Source organism: Montipora capricornis, chromosome 10, assembly GCF_036669925.1.
Source record: "Montipora capricornis isolate CH-2021 chromosome 10, ASM3666992v2, whole genome shotgun sequence".
Classification (NCBI taxonomy): domain Eukaryota; kingdom Metazoa; phylum Cnidaria; class Anthozoa; order Scleractinia; family Acroporidae; genus Montipora; species Montipora capricornis.
In genome coordinates this window covers 53,102,828-53,125,327 of record NC_090892.1, presented here as the reverse complement: position 1 = coordinate 53,125,327, position 22,500 = coordinate 53,102,828, and the positions used below count along the sequence as shown (strand labels likewise).

At 37.9% G+C, this 22,500-nt stretch overlaps 1 protein-coding gene across 2 annotated transcripts in view; it reads right to left on the bottom strand.

Moving 5' to 3' along the window:
* LOC138022403 (rhophilin-2-B-like) overlaps positions 1 to 22,500 on the bottom strand; it is a 27,178-nt gene that overhangs the window by 2,443 nt on the left and 2,235 nt on the right. For both annotated transcript variants that reach the window (XM_068869530.1, XM_068869531.1), the window contains exons 3-18: positions 21,913 to 22,041; positions 21,447 to 21,525; positions 17,862 to 17,939; positions 16,527 to 16,660; positions 14,938 to 14,992; positions 14,136 to 14,189; positions 11,957 to 12,014; positions 11,227 to 11,318; positions 10,527 to 10,622; positions 8,845 to 8,934; positions 8,054 to 8,120; positions 7,756 to 7,845; positions 7,060 to 7,157; positions 3,434 to 3,530; positions 2,659 to 2,735; positions 1,409 to 1,555 (exon numbers count right to left, since the gene is read on the bottom strand). In XM_068869530.1, the coding sequence (XP_068725631.1) occupies positions 1,409 to 1,555; positions 2,659 to 2,735; positions 3,434 to 3,530; positions 7,060 to 7,157; positions 7,756 to 7,845; positions 8,054 to 8,120; positions 8,845 to 8,934; positions 10,527 to 10,622; positions 11,227 to 11,318; positions 11,957 to 12,014; positions 14,136 to 14,189; positions 14,938 to 14,992; positions 16,527 to 16,660; positions 17,862 to 17,939; positions 21,447 to 21,525; positions 21,913 to 22,041 (1,441 nt within the window). The remainder of the gene's footprint in view (positions 1 to 1,408; positions 1,556 to 2,658; positions 2,736 to 3,433; positions 3,531 to 7,059; positions 7,158 to 7,755; positions 7,846 to 8,053; positions 8,121 to 8,844; positions 8,935 to 10,526; positions 10,623 to 11,226; positions 11,319 to 11,956; positions 12,015 to 14,135; positions 14,190 to 14,937; positions 14,993 to 16,526; positions 16,661 to 17,861; positions 17,940 to 21,446; positions 21,526 to 21,912; positions 22,042 to 22,500) is intronic.

Genomic DNA, 22,500 nt, shown 5'->3' with positions numbered 1-22,500 from the left:
TATCCCCTAGACAAAGAAATTGTCTCTAAATTAAGAATGAAGCAAACAATGGGTTAATCCTTTCCCTCCTAAGAGTGACACTTATAGACTTTACTATGTCTAACGCCAGACGATTTTACTTGTCAATGGGGGACTCTTCAGGGGCGACAAGGTTAATGTCCCACATATGACAGCAAGGGTTGTATGACAGGGCTTCCGATTTATAGTCCTTTGGAGATGTTATTACAAAGGCAGCACTTTTCCTCAGTTATTTTAAAAACCTGAGTGTTGGTCTAGCCAGGGTTTAAACCTGGGATCTCCTGCAAGGCAATCTGATTCTCAACCAACTGAGCCAACCGGTCAGAGGTTGTGCTTGCTAACTTGTACTGCTATACTGCCAGAATTAAAACTGTCCAAATGTTGACCCAAACAAATGAATGAAGAGCTAGGAGTTGTGCAAAAAGGAAGGGAAATTTGTCACAGTTGGCAAGTAGCAACAACTAATTCAGGATGCAGGGCTCACCAGGGTTCAATTCCCAGACTAGGCACCCTGCTCCAAGAGGTTTTTTTTAGTACTCTGGTTTTCCATTTGATTTGATTTGCATTAATTTGCTGATTTCAGTTAACAGCATCCACAATAGACCTCTTTACATTTGTGTGCTTAGTCACCTGGCCTTTAAATGAAAACGAAGCTGGTGTTGACCTTGTTATGATACAGACCTCTCTCCTTTTCTTATGTTCAGGGTTGGACATTAGCACTCGCCCGTTCGCCCAGGTGTAAAGCGCAAACCATTGATCACTCGCCCGTTTGGCGAGTAAGACTTTTGTCTCCAAGAAATTATTTAAATTGCGAAATAAACACTGCTTTGTACATTCCATTTTGCCAAGAAAATCCCTAACCATAAACTTACCATTTCTATTTTACAAAGTTTTATATTCCAAACTGTCTAATAAAATTAATTGACGTTAAAAGGCAACAGTGGGCTTTGTAAATAGACAAATTATGTGAAATATGGCTTCCTGGTCAGTGATATTGCTGGTCACTATCGAGCCATTGGTGACCTGGTAAACAGGTGCCTTAAGACTGCTTTTGGGCGAGTGCATTGTGAGGGTCACTCGCCCGAATGGCGAGTGCTCTCAACCAACCCAACCCTGATGTTAATGATGTTGTTATGCTAATTAGTACATATTTACATAAGAAAAACGGTGAGGGTTCTATCAAAACAAGGTCAACTCCAGCCTCACTTTCATTCAAAGGCCAGGTAACTAAGCACACAACTGTAAAATGGACTATTAGTGCTCCAGCACTAGAAGACCAGACTCTTAAAAAAAAGTTCCCTTCCTTTCAATGATCATGACTTGTATGATCCAATTTCAGGATGAGTTAAAGAATATTTCTCTACATGTATGAAAAGATGGTATTTGTCACCTTTGCTGGTCCATCATTTTCCACACTCTGAATAATAACAGGAGCAGAGCCAATCACACTGAAACCATATCCGCCATTTCTTCTCTTCAGCTCAATCGTTTTTGGTGCACTCCACCCCAACTTTGCATTGAAAACATGCACTGGACCCTTAAATTTGACAAGAACTTGTGTTACAACAAAAAGTTTCACATAAACAGATGAAGCAGTTTTTGACCAATTGTTTTGGTCAACACAATTTCTGCCAAAATCAGGAGAACGCATGTTTTATGAGTCAAATGAGTCAATGAGTCAATGAGTCATGAGTCATGAGTCAATGGACTCACAGTCAATATAGCAATAATTTGTTGATTAAGCCTAAGCCCTCGGCAGATATTGTGTTGTAGGCGGCCAAATAGCCAGCTAGCTGACGGCACATTTTGACTGGGCTGTTAACTTAATCCACGATTAGCATAAACTATGGTTTCAATTTTTCAACTTTTGGGTAAAAGTTTCTTTTGCATTTTTTTTTTTCTTTCTTTTCAAGATTGACTTTCTAATGTAAAATTGTGCAGAATATCAGCATGGAACAACATTTGGGAGTAGAGAAATAAACTCCTTGCTTAAATTTTAATCTGCGATTAGCATTAAACAGCTTTTGAACAAGCCCTGATCCTAAAGTTAAGATAAACAGCTGCATTTACCCTCACTGATAAATATCAATAACCCTTAAACTTACTTTCTTACAAAAAAAAGAAAGCAAAATTTTAATGCTTAGACTTAAGGGACACTTCACGTTGGATGTCAAAATTAAGCATGCATCTAATTATGTCCATCCCTGGACAGAAGTGAAACTTGTTGTTCTTAAGTTGTTAATGCATATAGGGTAAGTGGCACTTGTTGCAAGAAAGTCAGCCACAATCTTCCATTTTGACCACAGTCAAACATTCTTAACTTCAGAATTATTTTGACTATTTATGATGTTAACCCATTCACCCCTAAACAGGCCATACTTAGTATTTTACTCTGTCTAATGCCTGACAATTTTCCTCACCAATGGGGAACCCCCAGGAGTCAATGGGTTAAATGGAAGAATTTTAAAAAAATTGTGAAATGCCTTAGCCCCTGTTGATTCTATGATTGTAAGAGCAGACATTTGTTTTTGACAGCTGTATCATGTTATCTTTTCCAAAAAGGAAGGTTTTACTTGAGCTAGTGGTCCTTTCAACTGAGACTGATAAAGGTTAACCAAAATTTACAACACTACAGCTTACCAGCCTATGGAACAAGTCTTCCACTGATGCACTGCTAAAATTTGGTGGAATACAAGTTGCTCTGACTCTTGCCAATGCTGCAAGAAACAAAGACAGTCTCTTTGTTGCGCAAGAAAGAATACCGTAAACACTGGCAGATATACCACACCCTGAAATTAGCTGCTCAAATTTTGGGAAAAACGTTTTTTGAAAGAGATCAAAAGGTATCCAAATTCGAGTATTCTGCATCCACTGTTCATCAAACATAAACTCACTATTAACATTGCAACAGAATATAATTCAAAGTCTTAACCACAATTTTAGCACTTAATAATTATTATAATGAACATCGTTTCCACCAACTTCGACATAATTATGATTGATCTTTTTCTAGTATTTGTCGACAGGAATTTCTTCATTCAACACAGTTTTTCCATAGATTTTTGAATTACATCAAGAACATGACTGGAATGTTCGTACCTTAGTAACCAGCCATTAGATCGGATGCAAAGATGGAAAACTGGAAACCAGAAGCAGCCCCCGATTTCTTGCCATGATTTTTGGAAAAAAGGTGCGGCTTATCTGCGAGTGTTTACAATAATTTATTATCAGCAAAAACAAAGGGTATGCTATGGAAAAATGTGATGAAATATAATATAATAGCAGTAATTTAAACAGTGCAAGATCATTGCTAGCTGTGAAGACTATTAGTGCTGGAAAATGATGGGACAACTGCAGGGTAGTGCAAGTTTCAAAGGATCAATGAATGTGATATGCGATCCATTGTCATTCCCACCTCGGACAGGGGTGGGCATCACAGGATCATCAAAGTCATCTTCTTCTTCCATGGCAACCAGAGTCTCCGTAGTTTTCATTCGAGCATCTTGAAGAGCCTGATAAATAAATTGCAGAGATTTTAGGCCATAAAAGATCAATAGATAAACATCAACCAATGTGTCAATTTTATTGATCATATATTGATTGGTCTGATAATATTATACTACAATATTAGTTTAATCCATGTGCTACAATATCTTCTGATATCCCTGTGCATTGTACCAGTTCATTGTATTAGGAAGTCTCACTAATCAAGCAGAAAATGTAACAAATCGTCATGTTGGCAAAGTACTGTCCAATCAAGTAACTACTAAGTTGGATGTAGGTTACAGTTCACTTTGCAACCAGGTTGATGCCACTCTGGTTTGGGGAATTATGAATGTAGCTTAAAAAGTTACACTTCAAAGACCTAAAATTTGACAATCCATCATTATGACTACCAGAACCACTGCCCCTGGTGTCCCAGACATTGCTTCTCCGCACTATTTACATCCTAGAGTCCACCGACAAATTTTAAAACTCCTCATTAGGACTTCTCAAAAACTAGTAGAGTCAGGAGGGGGGGAGGGGGGGAAACCTGCCAATCATTCAAAAACCGTAACAGGCATGCCCAACATGTATCAACGTGACCACTTATGTTTGTGGAATGAAAAGCATATTTGCAGTGTCAGAAGCTACTTGACCTGGGAAATAGTATTTAATTGCTGCGGAGCGAGTGCAGCGAGTGAGCAGCAACATATTGTGAATTTATGAGAAGGTAGGACGAATTCTCGAATTCACCACTTTTTCCCAGAATGCATCATAATTTGGCCAGAATGCACTGCGCCATTCACCAGCTTTTTTTTTAAGCAGAATGCCGCAAAAGCATAGGAACCAAAAATTCTATTTTAACACTCAAAAATGCGAACTAAGTAAGGTAGAGATTTTGTTAGCTTGCTTTATGCAAAACAAAATTGTTGCAAAAGTAAATAAATATAATTGAAACACAGTTTTTAGGAAGAGCAGAAGAACGTTTTCAGGACGGTCGATTGAGAATAAAATATTTTGCCATCAGCAACAAAATTTACTACATGAAAATAACATTAATTTTGAACTGCGAACATAAAGGGTTAACATCAGCGAAAAACATTACATTTTGGGAGATTTTTGCTATGTTCAATTTTGTTATGGTACTTTTGGCTGCACAAGTAAATCGCAAAATCGAAAGTGACATCGAATTCAGCAGGTGCCATGATCAAGTTACTGCAGTGTGTTTACTTGCAACACAATGAAGTGTTATAAAGTTTGACAAGAAATGTGTGAATTCAATACAAAGATCACAATCGCCCAACTCTCAAGGTTGACAATTATTGTTTCTGCAAAGTCAAAAATTTACTATCCAAGATGAGGTTATTTATCACCAAGTAACTCCATCGTTTTGGAAATAGCAGCTACTTTATTATTCATCAGCGTCACAATTTTTGGCTGATTTTGGGGCTCATTTTGTTGAAACTCAACCACGCTTCCAACAGACCTGTTTATTTTCATGACTTACCCAAGCAGCGCACTACCACAAAAATCCTGGCGTATCACATTTCAACCCACGTATGCAAAATTTTGTTTAGCATGAAAATTACACATGATATTAAAATTCAAAAAGGCTGGAAATCTCACAAAAACCCTTTTCCAGCATAAAAGTTATTGAAACAAACAACAGATTTGCTTTTAGAGGCAAAAGACCCTTCCTATTTCAATTGCGTGCATGCTAACAAGAGACACAATCCGTGTCACAAAGCATATGCAATTAAATAAATTTCTGACAGTTCACATCAAACCCTTTTCTAAAGAACCTTGACCGTAAATAATGAATTGCCATAGTTAATGAACCACAAAAGAGACAACAAGCTTTCACTCAAATACTTCTTCACTGTCACATTTCCAATTTTTTTACCTTTACAGAGTTGAGTACAAAATAAATGTAAATTGCCAGACAACTTAGATGCGACTTCAGTAAACACTGTGATGCATTCAAGGTGTTTGATATTCCTTCAATGTTTGTTAAATCCATAAAAAAATTGCCATTTGATTTCAGTGTTGTATATAATACCAAGTTAGTAAAATATTAGAAACAAAACTCACTTGATATCCAGTGGCAAAAAATGAAATTGTTGTAGCAGACCATTACTTGTCGCTTTAAAGATTCCAGATATTTTTCACCGCCTGTTTTGTATGTTTTGTTTAAAGATGCCCTAAAACACCATTTGCGCTACAATGACTTTCGACGCCATTGCAGGTTAATTAAATGTTCTCCTGTGTACACCAGAGAAATCTATGCATTATCCCAACCCCCTAAAACCTAACAAAATACACACAGAAGACTCCGTGCACAAAGACACCCTTTTAGCAGGGAGCGACAGGCAAGACAGAGAAATATTACCCATTTTCCGACTGGGATTGCCATACTGGCAACCCAGTAAAAAGTGTACATGAATCAGTAGAAACAGAATGTTCTGCAGCATTACTATCTGTTAGATACACTAGTTCTAGCTTTCAACCTTTGTTTACTGACTCTGATACCATCCAGACCGATAACGTGAAGGGCCAGCTTTGTTGAAGGTCAGTAGAGCAGCCAATCTTGAAAATGCGTGTGACAGACACATGTTGAGCTATTTTCCCAGTTGAGTGTGCCGCAAAATATTTCTTTTGATGTAGTGGAGAATCACGGTTTTCGTCGTCTCAGGAAGATATTGAACCCTACATTGAACTGTGGAAATTCTAGAGTTTACTACACAAATAATTTCAATTTCAGGCTGACCAAAAAGGGGTTAAAGGAGAATTCAATTGCAATCCCTATGCAATTTTGCAGGAAATAAAAACTATGGACTGTTTCACGACTGCCATAACGATTATTTTTATAGCTGCTTTTTTCAAGATATGCTTGAATTTTCATTACAGTATTTGTCCCAAGTGTTATGCGTGTTACGAATTAAACAACCTGTTAATTTTATGGAATTTTCCGTTTTAATGTTCTATAGCGGCAGTTATTCTTGTAATATAGAATTTGTTTTCTGTTTGTTTGGAAAAAAACTAGTACTCAGTCTCAATCCGTCAAATTTCTTAACTGGGCTTGGTTTAAGGCTTTGCTGCTAGCCCCCCTCCCCCCTGAGGAGAGTATTGCTCTATGACATGTACATCACTCAGAAAACAAAATTTAATGCTATATTTCAAGAATAACTGTGGCCATAGAACATTAAAACGGAAAAATCCATAAAATTAACAGGTTATTTAATTCGTAACACGCATAATACTTGGGACAAATACTGTAATGAAAATGCAAGCGTACATGTATCTTGAAAAAAGCAGCTATAAAAATTATTATCGTGGTGGCAGTCGTGAAACAGTCCATAGTTTTTATTTCCTGCACAATTGCATAGGGATTGCAATTGAATTCTCCTTTTTGGTCAGCATGAAATTGAAATTATTTATGTAGTAAACTCTACAATTTCCACAGTTCAATGTAGGGTTCAATCTCTTCCTGAGATTCATGATTAAACAACAATTAAATCTCCCAAAAAACAAAAGAAATTATTGCAATAAGCTAATTACCTTTTGTAATCCTACTACTTTTCTGCAGTGTCTGCAAATCTGTCTGGCTTTCATGGCTTCCTCATGAGATTTTAATGCAGAATGCAAGTGCGCCTTGGCTGAAAGTGAGAAAATAAAAACATCATGAATACAACTTTGCATTATTATTATTATTATTATTATTATTATTATTATTATTATTATTATTATAGTTATCCATAAAAGAGTTTAAGCAATGGAGCTAGCAACATCTGCAAGGCTGTAACTGCAAAATGATCGCCTGGTGATTGGTGCAACTCCTTTTGAATGGAATATGTCTCCTGAATGTCCAGAATTTAATGTTACGTGAATACAATAAAAATAATTATTGAAAACTTCACGGATAAATTATGTCACCGGAAAATTAATATCCCCTCTTGTTCAACTTACAATGATGCTATAGCACAGTGAATCAGATTCATTGTACTAAACCCGGCCATTGTCCTGTGGCATTCATGTCACTATTGCTTAAGCTCCCTTTTAAGTTGCTTAATTTATGCCTACATGTCTTTATTGGTTCTGTATGTTTGCATCAATGCATAACTTCCAGGTTAATTTTTATACAAAACAATTAACTATGAGAAAACCTGTGTGTATCCCTACAATACATACATGTAGCTTTTAAAATGGAAGAAGCCATCAAAATCAGAAGTAAAATAAAAATTGTCCAAAAAATACCTTGCTTAGTTCGGTTAGTGTCATTATCAGACTGAGAGGTCTGTAGCAATGAAACAGCTATTTCTTTGTGCATTTCATCATCAGAATCTCCTATGCAGAAGAAAAACAAGAGGCTGATCAAGAAACACATTTGGCATGCCCACAGATTTTGCAGGGGAATGACATTATACGAGAAAGGGCCTGGGATTGGAACAGGCGCAAGACAGGTCCACGCTTATCTGTTTTACCCTGGGTATCAAATGCAAATCATAATCTTGGACTACGGGCACTACTACTAATAACTGGAAATGAAGCTTACCAATGCTTTTCAGAAGCCCGTCAGCAACAAAATAATGAGCCAAGGCTTTGTAGTGAAGACACATGATCTAAGAATAAAGGTAAACTGACATGATGTCTCTAGCTAAAATAATACATTCTTATAATATTATACAGACTGTGATGACAATATTAAATTATTGTTAATAGTAAATGCCAAATAAATCACTGTGTGAAAGCCAAGATATGAACAGTCACAAACCAAGGATTTCATAGGTCAAAACATCGAGTGCTGTTAAATAGGGTTAAATGCAATTTAACTTAGCTAACGACCAGGAGCAAGTTGCACAGTTTGTCTGGCGTGGCGTGGCATTGCGTTGCGTGGCGTGGCGTTAGCGTTAGGGTTTATCAGTATTTTGGGGGTGTGCCTGCCGCGTTTTTTAGTGTGTGTGTGTGTTATTTGCATGTGGGGCTTTTCCGGGGCGTCTTCCGGCAGTTCTAGCGGTCAGCGGTTCTTTTGCATATTTTGTGGGTGCCTGCGCATGTCCTCGTGGTTTTGTTTGGCTCAGCCCTCCTCTCCCTAATTAGGGGAGTCAAGGCCCCTCCTTTATAGTTTTTCCATTGAACTCACTGTTCAGTGTGACGGGTACTTGATTTGGGGTCTGGTGTGGTGGGCGGGGCTCGTGGCTGTGTTGCGGGTAGGGCAGGCTTATGGGGTGTTCCACGGACCTGGGTTTGGGTCGTTGGTACCAGTACCCAGATCCTTGGGCACCCAATCTCCATTTGTGACACAGGCGTTAAGTACTATTATAAATGAAAATTCAGACAACTTACGGACATCATGTTTTTCCAAGAAGAAGGGACACAACAAAGGCAAATTCCTGTATTCATCATCATTTGAGCCTTCTTATACTTATGACTGATCTAAAAATATAATGATACATGTAATTACTGTAATTAGTGAGGGACTCTACATACCTCTAAGTTGAAAAAAAGAACACAAAATTGCAACTTAAAGGAGAGCATCTCCCATTGATGGGTAAAATTGTCTGGCATGAAAGGGCTAAAATAATAATTATGAACAACTATTAAATGAAGTGAAGATGGCTAGTGGCACTACAATTTAGCTATTTTGAGCAATGACATGCTTGTGTTACCAAAACAGTTTTCAATTGAGTGTTGAAAGTAATTGCATTGGTATTGCATTACTTCACTCAGTGATTGGTTCAAAGTTCTCCCGCCACTTTTTCAACCAATCAGAAGTGAAACCAAAACCAATTGTGGATTGTGTGTGCACATTTTCCTGCGCTTTCTGTCGGCTATGTGTAATTACTTCGAGTTTTGATTGGTTTACCGGATTGCCTCCGTCCTTTTTGATTGGCCAAAGTAATAATTTACTTTGGTTTTGTCATGAAACTGGCTCTAAATAAAAAAACATGTTCAGTAAATATCCACTACTGAGGTGAATACTGTAGTTGTTTTAGCATTATACTAAAACAGTGATATAATAAAACACAAAAAGATCATTTTAACTCATTTCTTCTTGCGACGATTACAATACCCTGGGCACAAAATCCCACAAGTTGCTTGGCAAAAATAGCAAAGGAAATTTGGAGTTTGAGAGGCCAATCAGAGTGTGCCTTCAACAATATCTACTGTTTTAGGTTATACTAATCTCATCTCATCCCTACCTAAAAAAAGCCTAAGGTATTAGTTGTATTTAAAATTTAAATTTAAATAATTATAATTATTTTATTTTTATTTTAATTGTGAAGCACCTTTGGGTACTTCATATAAAAGGTGCTATATATAAATATTATTTAAACAATTATTATTTGTCAAAGGCGAGATGAATATCACGTATTATTAAATTCTCAACCTCGGATAATGCATTTCGCGTGCTCTGATTGGTTCACTCAATCTCGGTTATCAGCTCATATACCTTGGTTTGACCTTATATGGTAAATGATTGCGTTAAGCGTTGCTAAACTAAAAACGATTTCGTCGGAATGCCAAATTTCTCTTTGAATAAAGCCAAAAAGGAGAAAAAAAACTTTTTTTGTGGAAAGTTTGGATCAATTCCGACGTTTAGAAGTACGCGAAAAGGAAAGAAATGTTTTTGTGTTGAGCCTGCGTCTGTCTGACAACAAGGTATTACACAACATCGGATCAGTTCTCATCAAGTTTTTTTCGATTTCGCTCGGATTTGCTCGCTTTTTCCGCTCGTATTTCGTACTTCCAAATTTTTGGAGTTGAACGAATTTAATAAAACAATTATTCCATTCGCGCTTGTTGGATATGAGACTGGTTATAGCCAACTCGGCGCTACGTGGCCTCATTGGCTATTTACCATCTCATATCCAACGCGCGCTTATGGAATAATTGTTAAATAATCACCTCACATGCAACCAGTCAGCACAGATAATTTTTAATAATCATCTACATGTAATGAGTATGTAATTATAAGTCTAATATTTTATTATTAATAATATCATCATCATCATCATCATCATCACCTCTGCACACTCTTCAGCCGCACTAATTTGGTCTGCCAATGTATCATTGGTTCCTTCAAGGACATGTTCTTCCCAAATGCAGAGCTGTGATTGAGCCTAACAGAATTGCACCATTAATTAACGACAGAAATTATTATTTTATTTACGGTTACCTGTCAGAGCAACAACTCAGATTGTTTGACTGATCTTCTGATTCTGCCATTATTGAGCCATGTGGATGTACCAAGAGATCAAAGCCACAGTTTCATAGATGATTATTGCTTAACGAATACAGTAAAATTGTTGCATGGCAGCACTAATTTGGTCTACCAATGTATCACTGGTTCCTTCAAGGACATGTTTTTTCGAAACGCAGAGCTGTGATTGAGCCTAACAGAACTGCATCATTAATTGATAGAAATTATTATTTTATTTACATACAGTTACCTGTCAGAGCAACAACTCAGATTGTTTGACTGAACTTCTGATTCTACCATTATTGAGCCATGTGGATGTACCATGAGATCAAAGCCGCAGTTTCATAGAATGGTTGCAAAACTAAACCCCATACTCAGCTCCCTTAATTTCTCATCCACCTATCCACAGCTATGCCCTGTAATAAGCCCCTTCTGCTCTACAAAGCAAGACCTGTAGTTGACAATATTGGCCATGGGATACTACAAACAAAGAAATACTATGAAAACAAATTAAAGGACCTCACCAGCATAACGGCCATTAGCATGTCCATTAACTCCATTGTCAAGTCAGCAGTTGGCGAATTGATAAAGTTCTCTTTGATTAATTTGAAGGCACCTGAAAATTAAAAGTCAGTTAAAAAACAACCTCTACATGGCAATTAGACAGTGCGTTTGTTGCACGAGGATCTTGTTGGGCAAAAAAGGTGACTCGAGTTCTAGTTTTCGTAAACCATACTCATTCCCTTAAGGTTAAAGTGTAATTTTAAAGCCACTGACACCTGAAATGCCCTACGACAGCATCAGTTGACAAGTAAAATCATCTGGCATTGGACAAAGTCAAAATTTGTTTCAAAAGTCTCACACCCAGGGGTCAATGGGTTAACAGCGTTTGTACGTGCCAGTTACGGTCAGCAACACTGCCAGGTCAGTGCATGTGCCAAGATTACCCGTGCTTGCGTGCTGTAAGGCATTACCGTTGTAGTCGTGTAGTGTTCCAAAAAGAGTGTCTGTGGAGTCCCATGGGTTACATTGTACTTTGACAGCCAATTTTCTGGCCTGATTTAACTTCAAATGGGGTCTCCTCTGTTGTAATACTCAGGTCTTTTTAATTAAGCTATTGTTCACATCTTGGGAAAACTTAACTGCCAAAAATATTGTAGATTCTTACCCAATTGGGCCAACTGATCAGATTGGCTGATTAATGCATGTCAATTATGCCCTCACAGTGTTAGTAACAAGCTGTAAGCCTCCTACCTGCTGCATTGTTAAAAGCATCAATGGCCTTAGCAAGACCTGACTGGGTTCTTCTGTCCTGTGCAAATTTGAAATCAATGTGATTACTCAAAAAAAAAAATGATGACCCGTTCTAGGTTAATTTTTATGCAAAACTATTAACCATGAGAAAGCCTACATGTAATACATAGCTTCTAAAATGGCAGAAGCCATCAAAATCATACGTTGAATAATTGTCCAATTAATCATGACACTGGTAATGGTTCTTTGCTTTTACCCTTTTGAGGAGCTGGGATGAGGAAGTTGTGAGAGCACTCAGCCTTCCACCCATGTGCCCCACGTTGAATTCCTGGTCTCTCCATCCCATGCACATGTAAGCAGCCCAGTGAAAATGTTTTCGAGTAGTAGGCAAGCTGGCTATAGTAATAGGAAGGAGAGGAGGGGCCTTCGGACACTGCTGCAAGGGCCGGAGCCCCTTGCATGCTACGCAGGTCAGGGCGCTTGCTCCCCTGGGAAATTTTGAAACTATTGGCTTCAAATGGTTGCATGTGGTGCATTTTAGGGTAAACTGAGCCCATATTAGATAGCATTAAGATAACAGTAATGAAGAGTCACACAAGACTTCCGATTTTCAAATTAAAGTTACATTCCACCAGAAGTATTATTGGAAAAAAGGATAACTTTTGTACAAGCAAGTACTTCTTAAAGTGCCCCTGTAATAAAAAAAACCACTTCCTTTTTTCCTTCTGATTTTTAAAGTGTGTTTGCTTAACACCTGACAGGCAAAATTTTGAGCTTTGATTTTTATCCAAAGGTCGTTTACTTTGAGTGTAAGTTTTGGATTTCACGGTCCGCCATTACTCACGTTCAAAACTGACCGATTGGACCTCAGAGGGTTGGATCCAGGGAAAAGTGACGTCAGAGGCTCACTAGCTTAAAATTTCAGCGTGTGAACGCAGCTTATTATATATGCAAGGCATGAGTTTAAAAGTATGAAAGCCCAAAACCCCCCTGCTGCATATTAATTCTGCGGCGTACACACGTATTGTATTCTTAAACTAGTGAGCCTTTGAAACATTTTCTCCTCGATCCAGCTCTCTCAAGAACATAATGTTAGTAATGGCAGACCATTAAATAGGAAAATTACAGTTAAAATAAAGAGGTGCCTTTTTGAAATCAAGGCTTAAAATGTGGGTCACTTAGTGTTTTGTTAACATAGTTTTGAAATCTAAAGAAAAATATGAATTGATTTTTTGGTCACAGGGGCACTTTAACCGTGAAAGTGAAAAACTCAGTTGCTGAAAGTTGACTCATAATATAATAATTATTATTATAGATCTTCAAATCATTTGAGCAATATATTATCTCAATGCAAAGCTATGGTTTTCCAGGGCTATTTAACAACTGATATAGTTTAAAAAAATTTAAGCAATTTGCGGAGTCCCTGCACCAACGTGACAAGATCGTTTGGACGCCATCTTGTTTGTACCTGCAAGGACCATGACCGCTGACCATCCGTTTGGCGCGCTTTCCCATGCCATTAGCACACAATGTTCAAGGCGTTCCTATAGAAACGATTGTGTGCGACTCATGCACCTCCGGTTTACGTGGTGTATCTTTTGAATACAATTTGAACTGGAAGTTTTTAAGAGACCTTATAGCCTGAGAAACGATGAAGGCTTGCAGTATGCAGTTGAAACGTAGTGATTAAAGGACAACATAGTAGGAGAAATGATAATACTTTATTAGTATAATTTGTACTTTATAGTTTACAGCGATGAACAAAACCTTGAAACAACCTCATCCTGAATACAAGTCTGGTCAAATCTGAATTTGACGTCAGCGGCAGATATTGTGTCATAGGCGGCCAATTGTAAATAGCCGGCTGCTGGCACATTTTGACTGGCCTGTGTAGGTAGAGTTTGCACTGAGGTTTTCTCTAAACACTGTGGTTTTTGCTTCTCATCAAAAAAACCATCACTTCAATAATCCTTCAATTTGAATTCATCTGCTCTTATTTGACATGTGGTCTTCTTATTAGCACATGGCATTATAACATTACTATCGTGTTCACCGAAAGAATTAGCTGTGTTAAATCAAGTGATTATTGACCACAATTACAGTATACAAGAACTACATAGCTAAAAATGGAATATTTTCATTGAAAACTTTCACAAAAATTGCATCATTATTGCCTTACTTGTTTTGCTCCAATTTGACTCCAGATAGATCCAATGTTGAAGAGAATGCTGGCCTGTGTGAATCAAAAAGGCATCTTCACTGAGACTATAGTTACACTGATAACAATTATTTACTATTGCTGTACAGTTTCAAAATCTAAATCCTTCATTGGCCAATGGCAGGATTACATAATTATTAAATTGTTTAACTCCCTTTTTGGTCTTTGACTGGAAAAGAACTATGTAGCCATCAAAGTTTGGTCACTTCTTTCTTTAACTTTATTGTGGGTCAATCTTCTCTTTGCTCTCAATGTAGTTTAAGCTTTGTCAGGCAATTATATTCCTTACCACTGAAGGGCGACAGTGTATTATCAAGGAGTCAAGTGCATATCAGGCAAGATAGCAGCAAAGAGCAACTAGTGTGTTTAAGGCAGTAAGCAGCATTTGGCAGGGTTCTGCACACTCTAAGTTATAGCTTCAAGAAGCATAGTAATTTTCATGGTGGCCCCTTTCTGTGGATTACATGAACATTTATCATACTCCTTCCCCCTCCTCCCTACCCATTTCCCACTTTTTCCGCTGTTAATGTAGTATGACAAGTGCCTGGACAACTTGATACAGGGGCCAATTGCTGAGTTACCAGGACTGACAACCATTCAAGGGATATTCTGAGTCCACGGGGGTCGGGTGGTCACAGTAGAGGCTCTCCCAGGCATCCCAAACACCAATCTTTCAGACAGTGTGATGCAGTTGTCAAAATTAATATTAATTATCAACCAGATGTCTGGCCACATCACTTTATAAACATAAGAATGTCCAAACCTTCTCAAAGGCAATAGATTTTTGTATTTTTGGTAGACCAGTAGTGGTATCAAACCTATGGAAATACAAGTCATATTTATTAAACAGTATCTACACTACAGGTAATTGCAAAAATTTACACATTGGTTATTCCAAATCACTATAATATCAATCAGGGCTCAAAACTGTGACCAACAGAGTCACATTTTCCCTTTGCAATTAAAATAATAATTATCTGGAGAAGTCGCAAAATAAAAGGGTTAGCTTTGCCATTACTTTTTCCAAAAGAAATATTAAAAGAAATGAAAAATTATTTTGTTTCCTGCCAGGCACTTTTGTTAGATCTGCAGATAGCATAACTTAGCTGCAATGTTACGTGTACAACGCCTGGATCATTCAGCATTTTCAGTGGGTTCTTTACACACAAGTACTGCAGGCTCATTTTGTTTTGTTAAATTTCTGACAATAAAATAGAGCAGAACGACTTTATGACTAAAAATTGCAACAATACTTTTTTTTTAATTTCAAGCCCTGTAAATAACTAACACTGATTTGCATGTCTTTTAAAAGTGATAACTTCCTTAAATCAAGGACCAACTTTGCCATATTAAAAATTCTGAACATCAAACATGGAAGTACTTTTGCGTAAGATAATAATAATATTATTATTTCTTGAAAAGTTCCCTTTTTCCTGAAAAAAGCCAACCACAAAATTTATGACAACGAATGATAAAAGTTAAACTGGAAGGGTATTTTTAAGATCGTCAAAATGATACACTGACAAAAGAATCAAAGAGATCTCTGACTGATGTGATGCAGAAACATGGTAAAGTGTTCCATTTTTCATCTTTAACAAAGACTTCCTGAGATTGTGGTGCAATCTACAAGATCAATCTTTTGGCACTAGCTGTATTGCTAAGTTTGATCAAAATCGTGGGTGTGGCTTATATACGAGACCACTGCTTTCAGAGGGAGTAAGTAGCTGGTTTAAATAAAGATTTATTTAAACATCTTCAAGGACTGATCATTCCAAAACTCTCCACTGCGTGCAAGAAAATACAACGCTATTCGGGAGAAATCTCACAAGGCAAATGGCCGACTGTTTCGTTACCCTTCATTACTTGCATGACCTGTCTATCCATGGGGTTGTAAACACGCACAGCTGATGTCCATGTTGTTTACTGATTGTGATGAACAACTCGACTCAATCCAGACTCTTTTCTGTAAATGACTGGATGGTTACTAAGCAAACTTGCATCGTTCCCTGTGCTTTTCAGTCATATTTCATTGTTTTCATTTCAACTTTGGGCTTTAACAATGAAAACAACTGTTGTCAGCCCCAAGAATTAAGGAAATCAACATAAGATAAGCCTTTAAAAGGTATTTCAACAGTTGAATAACTTCTTAAGGTTGTGGCAAATACACAGCATTAGATTTTGGCAAGTTTATCACAAACAACTACGAACAAACAACTTTTTTGCCAGAGTGCTTTTTTCAAGTTTTTATTTTTTTCTAAAAATCATGCTTGAAATTTGGGAATTGGCTTATCTACTCGTGAGTGCAGCTTATAAATGATTTTTTTGCGGTATTACTATTGTCCCAACACTAACCAGTGAAAGTAGACAGGCATGATGTTTCCCTTTCCTTTCCCAAAGAACTTCCTTTCGACAAAATACAGTTGATTGTAGTACATAAGCAAGGCATGAACACCAGTCTCATCTCTGTTAACTCTACTAACAGCTTCCTGCGAAAACACGGAAAGGTAACTTCAAAGCAGACACCCACAGATTTAATTTCCTTTAGACAAGTTTGCACAGGATTCACCAAACAGCACGTGTAGTAGTTATTATAATTGTAATTAATTTATGAACCCTGTGGCAATTTCCAGGGGGGTTCATTAAAGGCTGCACACGGGGCAAATTGACCATCATTCATCTGTTCTGCTTACTTTATTATAGTCCTAGCAGTTCAGTATGGTGATGGTTGGCACCTGAATCAATTTACAATCTGCCTCAAAGATTGTTAGGACACCTGGCTAAAAGAATTAACCCACTGACCCCTGACAGTAAAAATCTATTGTCTGAACGATTTTATTCATCAATGGGGAGGGGGGGGGGGGGGGTTCCTAGGGCATTTGAGGTGTGAATGGGTTAAATCAGAACTGTTTCTATTTTCAGAGATTTTCACAACCTCTCATTTCCCCTTTAAATGTTGACTGCATAGGGCAATCTGATGTATCATAAATACCTTAATACGTCAACACCTCAGGGGGAGAGGAGAGGAGGAGAGAGCTTGGCAAGTCAGAGGGGTTGTGACTGATCAAGGGTAAGTATCCCAACACTTCTCATGAAGATACATGTAATACTGTATTATTAAAATTTAATGGAGTCTGAACAAGTACATACAGCTTTAGCTCAACCGTAGATCTTCTGATATATTGATAAAGTAGAAGAACTGTACTGATAAAGTATTCTCGTTCAGTTTTTCTATGTTAACCTAGACTGTTCACAGTCCCCCATTTTCCCCTTTGATTGTCAGGATCAAGCACAAACTGCCTCCATCTTTGTTTTTAAACAGCGAGCATGAACTGGGGAGAGCGAAATAACTACCGAGTGGGTGGGGGGAGTGGAGGGGTTTTAGCGGGACAAATAGAGAGACTGGCCGATCTTTACTGTGACTAGTGTTCAGCGAGTCCCATCTGTCAATTAAAGTACAGACAAGGCTCTCAACTTTCAAAAACAACATGGCTTATCTAGAGAAAGAATCTCAAGAGTCTCAAGTTTTCGAAAGGCTATCTAAGCAACTTGATGGATTATGTAGTCCTAAAATGGATTATGGATTAGGTAGTCCTAAAAAAAGAACAGGTCATGAGTGCATGAAAAGAGCACAGGAAAACAGAGAACTGTAAACACTATAATGTTAACCACTTAGGAAAAGAGCCACACCTTTCTCATGTTTTCAAAGAGATCCAGCTCTTTTTCATACTTTTCTGGTGCATCACTGTAATGATCTAAAATAAAGTCCTAGAAAAACAACAACAACAGCAGCAAACAATATTTTTAATTAATGCTGATCCCTCTGACAAGGCATTTTAAAAATCGGCAGGTTTCTTTTACAGGTCACAGGTTACAGGTCACAGGTCATTGTTTTACTTATACAGAAAGCATCCTAAACATTCATAATAGCTAACCTTAGGCCTAAAAACTTTTCTTTAGGCCTAATTTAGGCCTAAGGTTAGCTTTTATGAATGTTTAGGATACTTTTCTTTAGGCCTAACTAGGCCTAATTAGGCCTAATTAGTCAACCTAAGGCCTAATTAGGCCTAAGGTTAGCTTTTATGACTGTTTAGGATGCTTTCTGTATTAGTAAAACAATGACCTGTGACCTGTGACCTGCAAAAGAAACCTGCCATTTAAAAATCTGTCTGAAATCACAAGCAAAGCATATTTTGTTCTCTTAGTCTTGGAGATACACACACATCCCTTGTACTGGATACCCATACATGTATAAGTCACTCCTCTTTATTTCCATAAGTTAAATTCAACCATAATGGTAAAGGCCATTTTGTATCATGGCATCATTTTATGACCAAGACCAGAATGCTTTGACCAAATACTAGGTCACAAAAATGTTATTCTCCACTCTTGTAAGAGCCAGGAAATTTTGCATCTATTGACAATGGAAGCCAAGCACAATATTCAAGGGTTTCATTAGAAGTCGGTTACTAGCGATGTACTGCCGTCTATGTTCTCAGAAGTCTGCCTTTCACTGCCGGCTACTCTGCCTTGATTTTCACTCAAACTCTTACAAAAGACTAAGGTGACACTGCTTATTTTGACAAGCCCGGGCATCTACTTCAAAACTGACTGAAACCCCTGAATATTCTGGACTTGTTGGTAAATTATACCACCATATATGTACAAAATATAATTATCCTATCATTATCAACATTTCTTGTGCTTCCAGGAGCACATGTCAAGCCCATAGGCTGCACAAGATACAAGTGTGAAGTAAATTAATGCTTTGCACATGGCTTGGTAAAAACCTATTATGCAGATTAGCGAGATAATGCTTAACATTTCCAAATGAAAATTTAATTAATCAATACAATGTACATTAAAAAGCAAGCCAAGAACACAATATTATTTATTATTATTATTATTATTATTATTATTATTATTATTATTATTATTATTATTATTATTATTATTATTAGACCTTTATGGGCATTTAAAACAGCGAGCCCTTACTTGTGAAATGAAACAATAAATTGTGATTGTTATTTTTATCACGTGGGCATGGAGTTGTCACATAGGAAATTGGAAATATTTAGCACTGAATTGAGCAATTCATTAAATTCATAGAGCTTTTGTGGTACAAACATGGCTGGTCGAAAAGACCAGTCTAGAGTCGGAGCCACTCCGAAAGCAACAAAAATTAATACAACACTAAATGGGGTAGAAACGTCTTTGAGGAATGGCAGCAGAAGGCTGCAAAATAAATGTGCAATGTCAGAAGTTGCCGGAGTGGCCGGTCTCAAATGCGAAGATGTGACTGTTTCAGTAGAGCACATGTCATCAAATACACTTAACTATTGGTGGAGCAAATTCGTTTGTGAAGTGATTAAGCAAAATGGAGAGCATTATCCACCCAATTCGCTTCATTTGTTAGTTTGTGCAATTAACTGTCCTTTGTGTGAGACTGGAGAAGAGGATGCATTAAACATTCTCAACAAAGCACACCAGAGGCAAGTAATTTATTACATAATAGTTGTGATTGAAATGTCAAACTTGTGATTTATTAATAAACTTGCACAATTTTACAGCCTTGTCTTTATTAAAGTTCAGCATACTAATTAGGCAAGTTAGAGATCTGGGGGAGGCGCAGTGGCCTCATGGTTAGTGTGTTCAACTCCGGATCGAGTTGTCCGGGTTCGGGGCCTGGCCGGGGACATTGTGTTGTGTTCTTGGGCAAGACACTTTACTCTCATGGTGCTTCTCTCCACCCAGGTGTATAAATGGGTACCGGCGTAATGCTGGGGGTAACCCTGCGATGGACTAGCATCCCATCCTGGGGGGAGCATAAATACTCCTAGTCGCTTCATGCTACGGAAAGCGGAGATAAGCGCCGGCCTTAATGGGCCTTCAGGCTCGTAACAGAGACTTCACCTTTTTTTTATACTAATTAGGCAAGTTAGAGATCTGTATAAAAGTTAAGCTGATTGATAATTCAACTAATTAATAATTATCAACTCCAGCCTTTCCCTGCTGCCTATTCAAACCCTCACCATGCATGTGACCTAAATAGTGTGTTTGTGTTGGCTGTCACCCTTATGCATTATTAATGAACTTTACAACTTGAGTATAATCTTGCCAAAGCCAGTAAACAAGGCAATAGAATTTTTTCTTAATTTGCAATACTAGGGATAAGTGAATTCACTTTGTAATAACATAATAAACCCCTTATAGAAAACCAACTAAACTTGAGATTACTTATTAAAGGGGCATGTCCAAGCTTTGGTGTTATCAGTAGCACATTTTTGTGGTTCTTACTGAACCAGATGATGTTCATTAATCACAGAAAGTACTAAAGCAAATACATTGAATTACTGAGACCCAAATTCGGTAGAAGATACTGCAGGTTTACACAGAAAATATCAAATTTAGTCTTGACCATCGAATTTATCGTACGAGTTGAACACACTAGTTGTCATAACACACAAGTTATCGACAATAGGGCCATTTATACGAGAGAAAAAAAGCCGCGTCTTACTATGGCTGCGGCGTACATAATACACAAAAGGAACTATTTATACGAGTATAAACTCCCAGGCCAGGATAAGCCGCGGCTTGAGAAAGCCGTGAACGTAGATTTTGTTCCATTTATACGGAGTGTTCGCATCTTATATAAGCCGCGGCCAGAGTAAGCCGCGGCTTATTTTCTCTCATATAAATGGCCCTAATGTATACGCATGTGGGAGGCACGGTGGCCTCATGGTTAGTGCGCTCGACTCCGGATCGAGTGGTCCGGGTTCGGGGCCTGGCAGGGGACATTGTGTTGTGTTCTTGGGCAAGACACTTTACTCTCACGGTGCCTCTCTCCACCCAGGTGTATAAATGGGTACCGGCGTAATGCTGGGGGTAACCCTGCGATGGACTAGCATCCCATCCAGGGGGGAGTACAAATACTCCTAGTCGCTTCATGCTACAGAAACCGGAGATAAGCGCCGGCCTGATGAGCCTTCTGGCTCGTAAGCGGAGACTTTACCTTTTTTTAATGTATACGCATGCAGTAGGTTCATAACACAAAGGAAATGATTGCAAAAGTAATTCCAATGAGTAACTCCACTTCCATGGTATTTTCTCTGATTCTTACATCCCTGCTTTCGATTGTTTCAATAAAAATGGAATTAAAGGGGCTGACGAGTGAGTTTGCCAACGCGCAGAGACGTGAAACTCTCCCTTTAAATATGCTCAAAAAACATTTATCCACTCACTTGATAACAGATTAAGAAGGTCAAAAATACATACCCTAAAATGATCTTTAAACTCTAGGTCTTTTGTTTCTCTGAGTCCCACAGCTATCAAAGGTATTTGGTGTTCAACACTCCTACGTGCACATTATTAAAATTAAAAAGAAAGGTCTGGTTTGTTCAATGAATTCCGCAATATTTCGATAAAAAATACCCGTAGGCTGTGAGCTAGACAGTAGAGCAGGCTTTTCTAATTAACACTTGACATGTTGAAAGTGGTTTTCAATGCACCTCTATCAAAATGCCACCATATTAGAAGTGCAGCAAGTGCAGAAAGCATTACCCTCACCCAATTTTTTTAGCTCACCCCAGCACGTTCTCAGTTTCTTCATCCAAGATGGCGCCATAGAGTAAATTGAAGGATTATTCATTACTTTTTACCCAAATACATGTACGTCTGCTCTGCAGGCTAGCTGTGAGTCACGGTTCCTGGTCTACAGGACTGTTACAGTAACTACATGTACCTGTCAAACTGGTAAACATCCAAGGTACTATTGATTCCTTCAAGCTCTTCCTTGAGTGCCTCTAGCTGTGAATTAGCAAAGCTCAGTTCTGTCTTTGCGGCAAGCTTGGTTTTCCGATCATTTGTTATTCTGTCGATATTTAAAGAAATTGAAAATTAAACTTCCAATGTTATGAACAAAAATGACTTCAGTTTACTGTTATGCAGAATGAACTTATTCCCAGAATTCACAATAAATAAACTGCAGTAGGTTCTCAAGACATTACTGGCAGTTAATCCCGGTAAGTACAGTAATTTTTTTTTCAGGACATCAAGTCAAGATACATCATCAGGGAATTTAGAGGGGTCAAGAAGTTCAGCAATGTAACAGTGACCAGACAGGTGATGCATACAATTAGACACTTTCAAAAGAAAGTCCACAGATCATGACAATACTGTACAAAATTAATGTATGTGTAGCTGTGTAGAATAGAGTTTGATGAACTAAAAGGGAAGGACTCTAAGGCAGACCTAAGTGAGGTGACCAGTGTGAGATGTCTTAGGGTTAATTGAAAGCCTCTCTGCACTAATTTCATTATTATTTTGGAAC